The sequence below is a fragment of the Lycorma delicatula genome, chromosome 11, assembly GCF_047948215.1.
Source record: "Lycorma delicatula isolate Av1 chromosome 11, ASM4794821v1, whole genome shotgun sequence".
NCBI classification, from domain to species: domain Eukaryota; kingdom Metazoa; phylum Arthropoda; class Insecta; order Hemiptera; family Fulgoridae; genus Lycorma; species Lycorma delicatula.
The window spans coordinates 30537022-30554952 of record NC_134465.1 but is presented as its reverse complement, the minus strand read 5'-3'; the positions used below and the strand labels follow the sequence as shown (position 1 = coordinate 30554952).

Sequence of the window (17931 nt, the reverse complement as noted above, 5' to 3'; positions counted from 1 at the left end):
CCAAAATTTTTTTTTTTATGCGTTCAAGTGCTTTCAGAATAGAATTCCATCATCAGGAATCTAAAATTGTAATTATATTCTTAATAAAACTAAAACTTCATTGCCATATATAAAGTTGTTTATGTTAAGTATATAAAATATAACAGCGGTTGTCATGTGTTTAAAATTGGGTCAACTTATCATCCTGTCATTATGAATGTCTTTACCGTTATGAACTGTTACTGTAAAGTAACTCACGCTATGATTTATATAGAAATTTTTAACTATTACTCTGATGATTGATATTACTGAATATACATATTTATGTTCTGTGAATATAATTACAGTTATCATCCAGTAACGTACAATTAATTAAAGTTTTTAAAGTGTTATTAAGGATTAATTATGTTTTGCTACTCTATCACCGATAAATTAATGAGTGATTAATTATGTTATCTTTAGTTCTCGGTCAGTTGTTTGAAGCTGTAATTAAATTTATTTCTGATAATATTGAAATATATTGAGTGAGTTCATGCATCAGATCACTAGTAAATATTATTAATTAACTTCCACCAATTATAATTAATTATGCTAATTGTGTAATTAATTACTAATTGGTTCATCAAACCAGCTCATATTACAAAAAAAAGCTCCTTAAACTAAAAGCTTCTGGGTTAATTGATTCATCTTGTAGGAAGTTTAAGTCAATTTAATTTTGATTAATTAATCTTCTCATCTGGTACATAGTTATCATGCTGATAACTCGATCATGATATTATGAATTTAATTCTCTTGCAACTCTCTAATTATATTATTTCATTGATCATTAAAATAAAAGTTGCAGATTTCAGTGTGTTAATTAATGATTAACAAATCAATGATTTATTAATTCATTTTGTAGCTTTTATTAAAATAAAACAATTGTTGACAAGTTCTCTTTAGTTTATTAGTGATTTCAAAAAAACTAAATTTAAAGAATTGAAATTAATTATATTTATATTTCAGCCTGATCATTTATAAAATTAATTTTATCATATTTGCATTATTATTATTTTTATGTATTAACATAAAACCATTTCTCTTTGTTTTGTGCCTGTAATATATATTTTATATTATATGATGCTGCTCTGATGAAGTTTTTGTTTAGTTTTTCTTGATCCTTCCCGGGAAATGCTGTATTTTTAATGTGGGTTGATAAGAAATTAAAAATGTGTAAACATTAGAGGAGGGTGATAATTCAAATAATGTGGTCTTATATGCAGGAAATGTGAGTGAATTCTTTTGCCTAATATTGTAACTATAAAAGCCATTATTGGGAATAAATTTAGTAGAGTTTGTTCAAATTAGAAATCAAGAATGGTAGATAAATATACAAGGTGATAGGGTAAGAATGTTTAACATTTTAAATTTAACAGTTTAAAATTTTAACAGTTTACAATTTTAAATTTTAACAGTTTACAAGATCCACTGAATTTTAATACCTTGAATTACTAAAAAAACTTTTTTGCACTTTAAATACTTTACCAATGTCAGCTGAATCACTCCAAAATACTATATTGTAATAAAGACAGGAAATTAGATAATTTTGACTGGAATGTACCGCGTGATTCAAAGAGGATTTCGAAACTTTAGAAGCATGTAAATTTATTGAGATAACTTAGATTCTATTGAAGTCTCATTTTATCATCCAACATTCTTTGGATCGATAGGATTCTTTGGTTCATATCGATTTTTGGTTCGATATGGATTCCATTTATGATGCGACATACATTTAACCTGAAATCAATTTCATTCCAGACTGTAGCCAGGAAGTTGGATATTAACTCTGCAGCTGCAGTGTTATTTCTAATTCTTAGCTTAACAAGATCACCAGGCAAAGGTGGCACATAACGTAATCTTTTATGAAATCCTCAAGAAAAAATCTAGCAGGATCAAATCTGGGGAGTGAGATGGCCACCAATTGGATCTTCATGACCGATCCACTAACCTGGGAATCAAGTATCAAGAAAATCTGCGACTTCTTGGCAGGTAGTGAGGTGGTGCCCTGTCTTGCTGATAGTAATAGTGTCATCTTGATCATCATGGTGTATTTGAGGAATTAAACAATTTTGAAGTATGTTCAGATAAACAGTACCATTTATGGTTGCCTATTGAAAAGAACTGTTCTGTCTGGAAAAAGAACAACCTGTTTTGACAAAGATCTAGTGCCATGAGTAAATTGTATGCCTACTAGGAGGCTCCCTACTGTTTATGAAAATTATGTCAAACTGCAGTTGCTGACTGCAAATTATGAAACCAATACACACAGCAACTGTTTTATATATATATAAATTTTTTTCAATATTGTAACGGGAAACCAAGGTTGTAGTTTGTCAATAAATTTATACATATAGCTTATTGTGTTACAGATAATTTGAATGATATAAAATTATTTAGTTTTGACAACTTTAGTATAGTGTAACACACACATACACACACACACACACACACACACACACACACACACACACACACACACACACACACACACACACACACACACACACACACACACACACATACATACATACATACACACACACACACATACACACACACACACACACACATATATATATATACATATATATATATATATATATATATATATTCAAATTTAAAATTCTTTATTTCCAGTAAAATTCACATGTATAATTATTATACATTATTCTATACCACTAGTTTCATAAATTAAATTAAAATGTACCAAGTAATACTAAAAATTTACAATTTAAATGCAAAAAACACCTTTTTGCCATGCACATAGAAGGAAAAAGTGGGAAAGTACTTCATGAATTAAGAAAATTGTGTTGAAGTACCTTCAGAACAATTCAAAGAGTAGGTAGATGGTAGATAAAAAAAAAAAATTACAAAAAGAAATCAGTAATAAAGTGAGTTTATTACTCTATAATTTACTACAAAATTCAGTTCTTGACCACCACATAATATACCTCTCGCATTCCTATATTGAACTCTAGTCTACCATAAGTACTCTTCAATATCTTTATTATCATATTGAAAATCCAAACTCTATGCTCCTTCAAGAATTCCTTCAAATTAGTTAAACTTGTAATGTACATGGGCAGTTTATTGGAAATGTTCAATGTGGCGTATGTGAAAAAGTTTTTATAAGCCTCAAAATTTGCTTGTGACGACTACCATATTCCTTGATCGCAACCGGGCTGAATAAACAAGTGAATTTGCAATTGTCTGTCCTATCCTAATGAAGAAAATATCCATAACATGGAAAATGAAAAAATGCCTAAGTAGAAGTATACCCAGGTCTTTAAACAGGAGAAAAAGTATGTTCAGATCTCCTCACTCTACAGATCTGCCTAATTATTTTTTTGTGCTATAATAATTGGTATTATCGTTGAACAATAGATACCACCTCATGCACTTATCCTCTATTGTAATTTACTATGTACCAAGGTTTAATATACTAATTTCAAAACAGAAACTGGGCAAGTAAACTTTAAAAAATACATCTTACGCAGAACCTTGTACACGTGCATCCTAACCAAACTGATATGCTCTTTCCAAGTACGATTTTCATTGACATAAATACCCTCATATTTAATAATAAAAACCCTTTCTTTTATTTATATATATATATATACACACACACACACACACACACACACACACACACACACACTAGCATTCCCCTGTTGCAGCTTCTCCTGCAATATAAAAGTATTACTTATATCTGATTGCCTGTACGAAGTACGGGTAAAGTATATTTTGTCCGGCTCGTAGCATTACGTGACAAGTACCACTAGGAGGTGGGGGTACTTTGCTTCTTAGTTTTTTTTTTTAATTACTTTTATTTTATGTTTCGAGATGACTAACTGGTGGTAGATTCAACCAGTTGCATTGCGCATACCATAATAGTAGCTGTGTTAGTTGAGCGGCTGCGTCGTACACTATTGCAACCCTTAAAAAAATTGTAATTCCAAAAAAAGAAGCAAAAATGGTTTTTAGATATTTATCTGATGAGTATTTGCAAGCATCAATCTAGTGAATATGTTGTTTAGTATAGTCGGACATGGGGAAAATTTGCAATCATTCTTCAAATTTCTTTTTCCCTTCTTTACTGCTTTCAAGATAAAATTTCAAAAATCTAGAAATTGGTTTCCAAATATTCATATGAAGATTACACACAGGATTTATAACTTAAATTATACCTAAAATCAAGTTGATATCTTCATTTCTTACCGAGAAATTAGAAAACTAGTAAATTTCATTGTTACTCCATTTTAACCCTATAAATTCGGAATTTTAAAAATTCCTTTCTTAGTGTGCACTAACACCCTAAGTAGAACACGTATACAAATTTTTACCAATTTTTATCAGTACTTTTTCTCATCATTGATGAATCATTCAGACAGAACAAATTGCTTTATATATATTATAAATATGCATCAGAATTACTACAATATTTCTGAATTATTGATGGATAATTCTATCAATCATTGATGGACCTTAACTTTTGAGTTCCCAACATTATTATAACCTTTTAGATTGTCAAAATTTTATAATCTTTTTCTGGTAATTCTTCTTTACTATACCTTCTAACACTGTTTCAGTCAACTCTTCTCCAATTTTTCTCTAGGAGTTTGAATTGCAAGTGAAAGAGATGTTCCCAAGAAGAAAAAATGACTACTGGGCATAGCAGGAGGGTATGCATGCAACTGCTCATGTCTCTTCTTGTTACTGTTAGGCCAAAACTACAAAAATATTGATTATAAAATTCTACTTATATATTGGCATCTATTTTGCTTTGTACCTCAGGAAGTGTTAAAATTGCAGTCGTAGAATTTTTGTACCTTATTAAGAGAATTGATTAAATTAGATTTAAAAAAAAAAATCACTTTAGAGGTTATTATTATTCCATGGTTACAAAAATTTATTATAAAAAATTATAACAGTTACACCTGTGCAGTTTGTGGCAAAAGAAAGAAACAATTATCAAATTTTTTTTCTATGTAAATATACTTCATCATGTGCGCCTTTTGTTGCTTGTAGAATGTCCAACGTTAATCAATTTCATGCTCTGTGTTGGTCAGCATTTCTTCGATAACACTAGCAATAGCTTCAGTTATTCTCCGTCTCAATGTGTCCAGGTCAGGTACGGGTGTTGCATTGATGCTGTTCTTAACACAACCCCAGGGGAAAAAGTCTTTGGGAATTATATCTGGTGATCGTGGTGGCCAAGAAGTGGCTACCACTTCTTGGGACGCCAGAAGCGTTCCATAAAGTCCAATATTTCGACTGTCACGTCCAGTCTATTTGCCATGAAACGATTCATTCAGAAAATCTCTAACTACTAATTCCCAATGTGGTGGTGTGCCATCCTGGTGGAAAACAACCATAGGTTGCAAATCATTTAGCAAAATATTGCAGCATATCCAGGTAAATGTTAGCTGTTGCTGATTGCTCAATTGAAAAGAAGGCACCAATAATTCTGTTGTGCATCATACTGCATCACACATTCACTTTAAGGGAAACTCTTAATGTTTTCCCTGATAAAGTACGGGTTTTCTGAGCCCCATATTCTTACATTATGCCTGTTTACTTTCCCTGAGGTGTGGAAAGTAGCCTTATCTGAAAAACACACATGCTGCAGGTATTCATTGTCATTATCAATCCATTGCAATATTTGAACTTTATACGCGTGCAACCTTAGTTTCTTGTGTAAATTTTTGTGCACTGTTGACCAGGGAATTCCTAGTTCATGACAAATAGATTTGGAAGGGCTATATAGAAATGTTTGCTGCACAACCTAAACCTTCTCTTCACTAACGGATGACTGCCCTGTTCGCGGAAGGGTCGACTATACTTCTTAAACTTTACCACGCAACGATACTTTTGTTAGAAACTCTTGCTACCTGCAAAACAAACCAATAAAAAAAAAAACTTGATAATTTTTTCTTTCTTTTGCCACAAACCGCACAGCTGTAACTGTAATAGTTTTTTTGTAGTCATGGAAAGATTATGGATACTCTATTTTGAATATTTTACTCGTAAGTGTTCTATAATAAAAAAAACTAAAAAAAAAACATTAGAAAATAACTTCAAATTTAAAACCAGAGGTAACTTTTTTTTATAATTGATGTAATATCAAAATAGTCTGGTTTCAATCTTTACTAGAGAAGGGTAAATATAAAAAATGTTATATACTATTTACATATTGTATTTAAATATTCCAAAATATATGTATTTGAGATATTTCAACTGTATTTAAATAGTTTTATTTTATTATTGGAGTATCTTAGTGTGAGGGTGAATGTATTGAATGTGGTCAAATGTTTAGCTTGGAAATATGCTTTCTTGTATTCTTTCAGAATTTTTATGCAGCTTCCTCAGTTAAGTATTAAATGGTATTGTTTTTTATTGTCACACATCTTGATTAGTGATTAAAACACCCTATATTGAGTTAATATTTATTGTTTGTCAATATGGATCATTTTACTTTATGGTTTTTATGTATCACATTAGCTGAATTTATGATAATAGCAGAATATATGTGTTCTGAAATGGATGTTCGTTTTATTTTTCTTGGCTTATGTATACTTGTATATACCTGTGCAAAGAAATGTCAACTTCGATTACATCCTTCTTTCTATATAATGTACATCTTGTCTGTCCTATCTAGCATTTAGTAAAATTTAATTGGTTTAATTTCTATATTCCTTAAATTATACATTCATTTATTAAATATTATTTTAACCAGTAACATTTACCCTACTTTTCATTTTTTATTTTCAAAATTGTTGATTTTTGAGATCTTTGAAATGTAATGCAAAGGAATACAGTTTACTATGCGTGGATGTATCTACTCATGTACTATTTGGTTTCCTAGCTTTAATCAATATGAAATGTTAGCTGTCTGATTTTATATGTTGATATGTGATGTTTTATTTAATAATGTATTGTGGTTTTAGTGGAAATTAAACTTTCTATTGATTCAAAAAGTAATATAAATTTAGTAACTGTAAAGCAATGTAATTGCTTGAATGCGTAATAGGTTATTCAACAGTTTAATTCATGTGACTTCAATCATTACATAATGTGTTACTTAAGTTATTTCTCTTCATTGCGTCAGTTAATGTTACATTTCTATTCATGTGTTGTAAACCTAAATGATATTATTTCATTCAGGCAGTAATTTGCACGTAACACTCGTGTGATAATTTAAAGATGTAATTGAAATCTAAAACGAAGAAGTTAAATAGTTAAACTTGACTTAAGTGTTCCATTTACTAGACTTTTTAAATATTAAATTAAATTCTTTTTGAAAAAAAAAATAACACATCATTATTTTACCAGCGTTCTTTCTTTCATTTATGATATGTTGTATATTGAAAAACCACCACGATTGAAACACTTGTCTGTAATACTTCAAATACTCCACCTAGTATAGAATCTAAACTTTTCACATCATTGCCACCACTTTATACATGAAACTATGTTGACTAATAACTCCAGTGAATGGTGTAGGCCAATTAAATATCTACTCATCCAAATGGATACTCATCTGCAGTTAGTAACTTGTTTTATAAAATATAACAGAGAAAGAACAATCCAATTAGAAAAAACAAGTAGTGTTAACATATATCAATATTTTCAGGAAAGAAAGGTTGATATTACTTTTAAAAATCACAAAAAAATTCACAAGATTATGTAACAGTATAACAAAACATACATATAAGTCATAGATTATATATAGATAAAATTGCTGTCATTGCAAAAAAGAATTCATAGGGGAGACTGGAAGCATTCAGAAATATAGAGAACACAAAAACAGAATTTATTTTTGTTATTTCCTCCTATTAATTAGCAGTGTTCAAAGATTTTAACTGCAGCTTACAAATTTTATTCATTTAAATAGCACATTTTCAAATTAATGGAAATTGCACTCTCAAATGACCTTTTCGTAATAATTAGTTGCACCTTCTTATGTGGAATTACTTTTAGCTTATGTTATTGGATATTAAAAATATTATTAAATTCCTTTAGCATGTAATTAAGAATATATTTAATCTGTGTTGTTGTTCATTTAACATATTTTGGTCAAACTTAATTAGTTTTTAAAAATTGTATTGTTTAACATAATTCTTTTCTATTTCTATTATGTGATTTGCAAAAGTTTATGCTTTTCTTTTCTGTAGTTACTGAATATGGATCTAATCCATCTTGCATAGTATTTTGTACACTCAAAGCATTTTAATTTATATGCTACTATATTGTATGCTAGTGAAGTTAGTGTTTTTTTATTCTGATTATACTGGCCAATAACTATTCTGAACTACTCAATATAATAAAACATCTTGAGTAAGTTAATGACTGACTGTTCATCCACACTTATAGATAACATGCCACACAAAAAAAAGAATGAAATTAAAAACCCTCATATTTATGGGAAATATATCATCTCAACCAATATATTGATATTAAACTGTCAACATTTTCAAGAAAAAAAAAATTACTGAATTGTTTTAAAAACTACAAAGAAAATAAGATTGTAAAGAGAACAAAGAAAATATGCATTGACTAATATAATAATCCTGGAGTGTATGAATTAAAATACAATGATTGCACTAAGAATTAGATTGATAGACTGGACACAATTACTCACAGATGCGCACATTCATCTCAGATACAATGAACGCTTATTACCAGCAAACATAACAACAAAGTGATCCTTTACAAAACAGTTTATAATAAACTAGACACACACATGCACATATATATATATACATATATATATATATATATATATATATATATATATATATATTAATTAATTAATTAACTATAAAGTATATATTTTATACATTGGACTTAAAAATGAACTTTTCAACTCACTTAAACAGTATGAAATTTATTATCATAAACAGTTTTACAAAAAACTGTATTGAAGGTAAAAAAACAAAATAGGTAAATTTTTTTGTTCTGTTGCATAAAAAAAGAGTTTTCCATAATAAGGGTTTTTAAGTTTGATAGCATTTAAAAATATGGCAACTATCTGTACTGTTTGCTGATGCTGCAAATTAATTTTGAAAGCTTATTGGGAAGAATAATTTCCGTTATTTGAAATTATTTTTTTAATCTTTTTTTTATACATTGTAAAATAACTTCTTAAAATGTAGAATATTTCTTCATACTGTACAATAAAAAACATTTGTTTGTTTTGGTTAAAGTCTATGTATATTTATACAGCATGAAAAATTGTAAAAAATTGAATCTGTTATATGCAGTTCTGGTATATATTCTTTATATCTATGAGTGAATGTACTTGTTGTTTTGCTTGATGTAATATTTTTCAGGTGCTGAAAATTAATTTATATAAGTCCGAGTTGTGTGTTTTTCGTTTTATGATACCTTATTAAACAATCTTGTGTATTTTTGTTTGTGTTTTAAAAGTAATGCAGTAACTTTCTTTTCCTGAAAGCATTATTTTTCTTAGCATTGTTTTTGGTGAATTTTATTGATTTTAACAATTTATTCATTACTATCGCAGAATTTTTTGGCATCTGTTTGAATTTTTTTTAATCAATACTTCATCCTGTATAAAGATGCTTGAATGTATTTGATTCAATTTCATTATAAATAAATTTGAATATTGTGTTATTTTATTTGTATCACATTTTATAGCTTTTCATAAACATTTTACTGTTTAAAACGATTTTAAATTTTTATACTCATCTTTTCATGGAACTATAACCAAAATGGTTATTCTGCTTAAAAAAACAAAACAGAATTTTCTTTGATGAGCTGTGTAATGAGTCTAAAAAAATTCGAAAAATACATTTACACGTATCTAGAAAATGATTGATTTTTAAGATGATTTTTAAAAAATGTTCACCAAATTTTATAATTTTAATCACTGAATTTAAGTTTTTTCAGAGCTTACTGCTTTTCTTAATGTAGTTTTTTAAATGTAGTATCGTAATGAAATCTTACTTAAATTCAAGGTCATTTAGTATGTAGAATTTAGAAGCTCACATAATAAATAACAATAATTTATTTGTATTAACTGAACTAAATTAAAAATATATATTAGTTGTTTAATTAAATAAAAAAAAGGTTCAATTATGTATCATAGTATTTGTTAGTAATTATTGTGCTGTTACTGTTAATTATTATTGTTACTGTTTTTAGCTGACGTTATTGCTGGTGATTTTTGATTTTTGAAAACATGTATATAGGACAGTTGTTTAAAAACATATTAGATTTGTAAAACAGCTGTTCACCCTGTTTTGAGTTGGTTATGAATAGAATTAAGTGGGAGAATAGGATTGTAAGTAGAACATTCCCATTCACTGTGAATGACCACATTTAAAATCATGGGTTAAATCTCCTTTTCTTGAATGTAAGCATTTCTTGAGCTGAGTGTGGTGTAGTCTTATTGTGAATAAACTATACAGCTTGGTTCATATGGTATTATTTTGCTAGCACTAATAAGCAGTATCTTTTATGTTAATGCTACTGAGTATTTAAATATTAACACAATTTGCTCTTGTTCACTGATATTAGTTGTATGTTTTTTGTTCCAATAAATTAAAAATAATTATGGGTTCACTCTTTTCATAATGCCTCTGAAAATATTTCTACCTTCCTTTGGGGATTAACTGATAACATTATTGTTAATAGTGCCTATTTTATGATGAAAAAAATCCTGTTGATATGTGGTCTTCGAGCTATGTTGAATTTCTTTAATAATGTTTTTTTTTTTTATTTGTGTTGCAATAAATTTCCTATACTTTAATTGTGGAAATATATTTTTATTTGTGTGTTAAATGTAAAATTTGTATGTTATGGTTAATGTTTTATTGTTTCTGTGCCCTGTTTTTATGAGATGATTGCAAAGTTTGATGATTCTGTTGTATATATTGTTATATGAATTCTTTGAACATCTAAGAGGGATTATATGTTCAGTCTGTCTGATATAAGAAACTGTCTCAGACATAATGAACATATACAGAGAATATATACAACATTTGTAAATATCTATGCCACACTGAAACAGGACTTAAAAATAAAGGTATTATGAAAACATGTGAATTATTTAAACGAAATGGAAAAAGTAAATCTTAGTATATTTAAGGATTATGTTTAGTTAGTTATTAACTAACGAAATTAAAAATAAATGATACTGCGATAAAAACAACATAATTAATAAATAAACACAACCTAGATAAATTGTACTGATTGATTACACACATCCTAACCACTTAAAAGATGGTTTGCCTTTAAGGTTGTGTTCCACTGAAGAAGCTTCGTAATTAATTTTAAAAAAATCCCTTAGAAGTATATTTTTTATGTAATTCTGAAAGTTTATTTTAAATTCCCCCCCCCAAAAAAAAAATTAAGTTACATTATACTAATTAGTAAAGTTGTAAATGTTTTATCATATTTTTATGTTGAATTATGCTTGTTTAAAAATTAGACAGAATTTGTAGAGAAGGCTGTTTGCTCATGGTTGTACTGAAAAGAAACTAATTGATAATTTTAGTTACCAGTGGTTAGTTTTGAGTCACTTTCTATGTAATTAAATGTAATGCACAGATTGCAATGTCTGTTAATAAACTATTAGTAATTTGTCACAAATTAGTTCTAAGCAATTATGTTTCTCAATCATTTAAGCTAATTCACTTCCTTAGTAACATCCATCTGGCACACATGTAAGTTTTATTTGTATTTTATTGTTATATGACAGAAGCAATCAGCTGCAAGACATGTGCTGACAAGCAATAGAAAGCAATACATTTGGAGTCTTGTCAAATGAAGCTGTTTCGTTGTATGAATCAACTGTAGCAAATTTTTTTTCTTAGTATTGATGAACCAAAATAGTTTATCCTTTTCATAAAATTTCACATCTTTTTCGTCATGGAATCATACTTGACATGACTACTCAATGAAAAATGTGCTCGTGAGAAATTATAGCAAACTTGCACATGTTCTACTTTAGTTTGTCTGTTAGTTCTTACGTGTTGATTTTTTAGCTGTTTTAAAGCGACCAAGCTATTCACACTGTAAATTACAGTTGTATTATATAAATAGTGCTTATAAAGCGGTGATTGGGGTGTGCAATGCACATTCAAAACCAGGCAAGTTAGGGACAGGAAGGGTAGCCCTTCAGCAGAGCAGTGCGCTGGCTGTCTAGAAGAGGAAGTCGGCGTGCTCCTATGAGGCTGAGGAGATCCTGACAGGAGAACCCCCCCAAGTATGGGGCAGACAGGGAGGGCAGAGACTGCTGCCACAACACTCTGAGGTGAACGTGTTAGTCTAAACGGTTGCCTTGGGGCGTGTCTAAAAAAAAAAAAAACAAAAAAAGTAGCGCTGATGAATTGTCATTTGATCCATGACCCATTGTGTCTGTCATTGTTGGTTTTCTTTATATTTTGAACCTGTTTATTCTGTGTCTTTTTTTAATGAGTGGCCCAGAGAACTTAAATCTGTTGGGTTCATTTAACTGTAAAATTTTGTGCGTACATGTTAAGAACTGCTCACATATTTAGCTTTAACTTTATATTCCATTATCAACACATTTGTACCAATGTGTTATATTATGGGTGTGTTACATGTATTTTACTGTTTCATTGAGTTTATTTCATGTATAAATAATTTGTTACTGGTCGAACACTATATATACTTTTTTACATACAAACATTTATACCAAAATGGTTAAAACTGGGGTTTTTACACGATACAAATACTTAATTCTGGAAAAATCTATTTTAGCAATCCGTGATTATAATCTTGCATTTCTTACATGTAGTAAAAAGTAAATTTGAACAATTTATTCTTAACAATTTGATGTTTGATGAAAGTAACATTTGTTAAATAAAAATAATTTGAATTATTTATTATGAGCGTGCTGGCATCCTTGTGCATTGAACAGTTGTGATATCTAAGAGCAGATTAAGGAAGTTAAATCTAGTTAAGCTCAGGCCATAGCACTAATTGTATAAATCTGGTACTTACTATGGACTTTGTTCCAGTCTTAGCCGCTGATCCTGGATGAGATAGTAAACTACCTTATTCTACATTGATCCAGAGTTAATCCCTCTTTGTATTGATTATCTCTTTCTACCTTACCCCTTAAATTATCTACTATCTATTTTTCCTTGAATACTTACTTTGGGAATTGTGTGAGCTGTTTCTTTTTTATGGCTCTTGAGTTAAGATTGCCTGTAAGATGTGTTTCCCCATACAGAAGTTAAACAACAAAACCAGACTAATGGTTGAAGAACCTATTAGATAAAGCTATTAAAATCGAAATGTGATCTATTAGAAATATAAATGAGTACTAAGCAACGACTTACACTTAATTCTGGGGATGACATTAAATTGCAATAAAATGTTTACTTACAAGGTGATCCTCAAATGAAAGGTAATCCAGTAGCTAAATTAATAGTTAAGAAGAAAACATTTCTTATAGGATAAGGAATTTATTTTTCCTCATATATTTTCCATTTCTAAAATGAAAAGTATAAATCAGTTTGTGTTGTTTTCAATCAGAAACCAAAAAAATATATTGCAATATCCCTGTCTTGCAGTAAATCTTATTGGAATTTGTTAAGTATATTAACTTTGTCCTGCAGAAATTGGTTCATGTAATCTTTAAAAGTTTTTGATGTAAAAATATCAAGGACTTTGATAAATAATGTAATAATTTCAGAAAATTTTAAAAATAATTAATTCCCTTGTATAACAGGCTGATTTTTAAATATATCTGAATTTTTATTTGAGTTTCAATATACTAATATCACTGTGTTTTTTCTTATTGTTTCAGGAACAGAGTCACAAATCATACAGACCATTATGTGTACTTACATTTAGATGGAATTATTTAATACATCAACTTGAACCAATGGGGTATCATTTGGTGAATATGATTCTGCATGGTGTCGTTTGTTTGTTATATTTCAGGTAAAAATAAATATTTATAATAAATTTTTTGTTTTGTATACTTTATATTTTTGAGACTATCTGAATTATTTATACGAGAATTAAAATCATTTAATATAATTATGTTTAGTATTATTGTTTTTTCAATGGCTGTTTTTCAATTGTTGGGTTTTTTCTAGTTAATGGTACAGGAAAAGACTAATAATAACAAGAATTAGTCTAATTAGTACATATACTATTTTCTTTTACCATCTGGAATATATTCAAATTCTAGAGAGCCTTAGAATTTTTTATTCCTTAAAAACTTTTATATCATATTGCATACTTTTTCTATGGTATTTACAGTATCACTGCCATCTAGTACAAACTAAATGGTTCACTTTTCTATTCTTCCTTTCATCACTTGTCCTCCTTCACTTCCTTCTCATCACTTCATCCAACATCTAATTTCTGGGTAAATTTCTTTTTTCCCCTTCTAACAATACAGAGTTTATTTCTATGCTCTAATTGGCCATTAATTCTCTTTCTTTCTTTTTTATATAAGATGTAGTTCCCTCATAACACATGCATCCACACACACACACACAGAGAGAGAGAGAGAGAGAGAGAGAATGAGGAGGGAGAGAGGAGAGAGAGAGATTATGTTGTATATATAATCAACTGATATCATTTAATTGTAGATGATCCAATTATTACATTTTATTTTATTAGACAGATATTTTGTACTCTAGAAATTTAATTCTCAATCCAATTCCAGTTTTAGTTGTGATTATTGCTGTAGTTTTAATTTTACCACATTTTGGTTTGAGCAGTCAAGTACTCTCTGAAGTGACTCATTATCTGAAGCACTTGCTTGGAAATTTAGTTATAATTTAGCCAGTTGGCATATAATTGATACTTCATTGTTTATTAACCAATATCACTTGAAGATTCAATAGAGTAATGGAGAGATTTAACTTATAATCTTCCCTTATAAGAGTCATTCTAAGATATTTATCATTGTTTGCAATCAATTTGTCATGGATTCCATTGTGTTAAATAGTTTTTTATTTTAATAATTTTAAGTAATTAAAAAATTAAGTCTATATTTTTGTAAAAATTATTAAAAATTTCTGATATCATTGCAGTATGGAATATTACTAATTTAATATATACAAGATATATAAAAACAATCTGAGATAAATAAATCAACAATCTTCCTTTTTTTAGCATCATTTTTTATTCAAATAAATGTATGCATGTTCTATGAAATTAAAATTTAAAAATAATTATTATTAGAGATTTTAAATGTACTATCATAAATTTTGTTGTCCAAAATTATAATTTAAAAAGCAGGAGTTTACTTGTATCCTGTAGCATAAAACATTTTTATGGATTAGTGAACTAAATTTACGAATATAGTTTTTATAATAATTAAATAAACTAAAGATTTTTTTCTAGTGTCCTTTACAAAGATGTCTTGGAAAGACTTTGAAAACAGGTCTAGCGAGTCCGAACGGACATTGCACATGATTGGGTGCTGCACCATGATAACACACCAGCTCGCACTTTGCTTTCAACTCGAGAAACATTCCCCTATTTCCACAGCTCAGATCTAGCTCCATGTGATTTCTACCTATTTCCTAACTTGAAATTGAAGTTGAAGGATCATCATTTCGGGATGATGGAAAACATAAAAAAATGTAAGCAATAAGCTACACACACTTAAGGAAAATTATTTCTGGTACTGATATGAACAGTGGAGGAAATGTTGGAATCTCTGTGTAACTTCCCAAGGGTCATATTACGAAGGAGATAACTTGTAAATTCAAGTAAGTCCAATAGATAATTAAATAAAAAATTAGTACATTTACTTTTTGGACAAACTTCGTATACCTAAGAAAGAACAGAACAGATAGTGTAAAATAACAAATTACTGAAACCATTTTTGCAGAATACAGAGAGCATTATTATTCACATTGTATGTATTCAACAAAGGTTCTCACTTTTGTTATTATTGCCTGTATACAAACTGTTTCAGTTTTTCTACCTTAATACTTAACTCATTATTTCTTCCGTTTTGTTTCTATTTATTTTATTTCTATTCATTTTGAAATTTATTTCTGTGCTAAGAACTATTATTTGCATAAAATATGCATATACTCAGATGCATTAATATGCAATTTGTGGGTGGGAGTATATGTATGTGAATGTGAATTATTAAAACGGTTTTTAATAACTCAAAAAGATTTTTACTTAACTAACAAACTTTCTGTATAGTCTTGGTTCTTAGAAAGGATGTAAATTGTGTAAGGATATATAGTTGTGTGATAATTGTAATTATCACACAATAGTAGTCCTGTTTTTATAATTACTACAATTGTGTTAAATTAAATTTTCTTTATATGTTATTATGCAGATTATTTGAGAGTACTGCTACAATTATTAGATGGTAATAGTACCTTCCAGTCCGCACACTCCACTTTATTATATCTTTCATTTAATAATTTCTTTCTTCCCTCAAGGTATTGGTTTATTCTCATTTTTTTTTAGTTTCCCATTTAGTATGAAAATATTTTTCTAAATGTTTTCAGAACATTGTTTCATAGTAATTATGTATTTCATTCTTCATTAAAGGTTTGCTTATGAATCTGTCTTTTTGTATGTAGTTGAATAATATTCATGATTTGATCATTCATATCTCTCTAGCCATTCACTCAAATTAAGAATCAATTCATTTCATTACTCTTCAGATTTTTTTATTTCTTTATAATTGGTTATGTACTCATTGATTCCACTATTTTGGTTTAGTCAGAGTGTTTAGCTCTCCAAAACTTTAAATTATCAGAGAATTTAATTTTATCTCGAAAATAGTATTATTTTGATTAAATTTGTGTAAAATTTTATTATTTTGAAAAAAAGAGGTGTAGAAGAATGTATCTGATATTTTACACTTTTAACAACGAGATTTTAAAATAGAGACAGATAGAACCTATTATGGATCTAATCAAGATCTAATAAAAGAATTAGAAGTTGGCGGCGTTTCTGCTTTCACCTTTTCTATTATAAAAATTTTTGCAAACTTTCTGTCATATTTAACATTGTTTAATTTACATTCTACTAGTAATATTGTTATTGAAGGCACAATAGTAGACTTTCAAATAAATATACTTTTGTTTTATTTAAAAAATTACTCACTCAATACATTGATTTAAAACTATCTAAATATTATAGTAGAGATCTTACCAGCATTAATAATTGTTTAATGCACTTTTAAAAAACAGTCTGGTCTTAGTGATCTGCCGCCATTGGTACCAAAAAAATATTTTGCAAGTGAAAGATTAATATAAAAAATAAACTTGAAAAATGTGAAAATTTCCTGGAATCATGTGGAAATTTTAGTCACAGATTTTGTTAGACCTAATTCTCATTTTCCTTCTGGTTTTCTTACAGCCATTTTTTTTTATCGTTATTTATTGTGCGCTAAGAACATCCTCCAACCAATGAGTATGTTGGCGTCGTGTTGGTGCTATTAAATCTGCTTTCTTGAGTTTATGAATTTCCATGTTTTTTTCCATATACCCAAATTTCTTTTACTTCCTTAAAATTCCCCTTAAAACTTTATCCTTAAAGATAATTTAATTTTTCAAAGGATATTTTTAATCAGTGATGATGTTATCACCATGTAAATTAATTGGTTTCTTACAATTATTTTTTAACATCGTTAATGTTTGATTATTTTGTTTGTAAATATTACATTTAATTGTTTTTTTAAATATTAAGATGGTGATACTTGTCTGTCATCTATTAAATTTTGCACATTTTGGTTAATATGCTATATATGTCTAGTTTCTATGAAGTGATTTATAAAAATTGATCTCTCTCTCTCTCTCTCTCTCTCCTTTGTTGTCATGGAAACTACTCCCTAGGTTCCATCTGTGATATCCTGCGGACACCTATGAATTTGTACAGTTGCCACTTCTTCATTAGGGGTTAGTCCTCTATTTTATGCCC

The 17931-nt window shown here is 28.5% G+C and overlaps 1 protein-coding gene across 1 annotated transcript in view; it reads left to right on the top strand.

Moving 5' to 3' along the window:
- The window catches only part of LOC142332472 (protein O-mannosyl-transferase Tmtc3-like), a 465936-nt gene that overhangs the window by 106093 nt on the left and 341912 nt on the right, over positions 1-17931 (top strand). The window contains exon 3 of the mRNA XM_075378918.1: positions 13823-13959. Within this exon, the coding sequence (XP_075235033.1) occupies positions 13823-13959 (137 nt within the window). The remainder of the gene's footprint in view (positions 1-13822; positions 13960-17931) is intronic.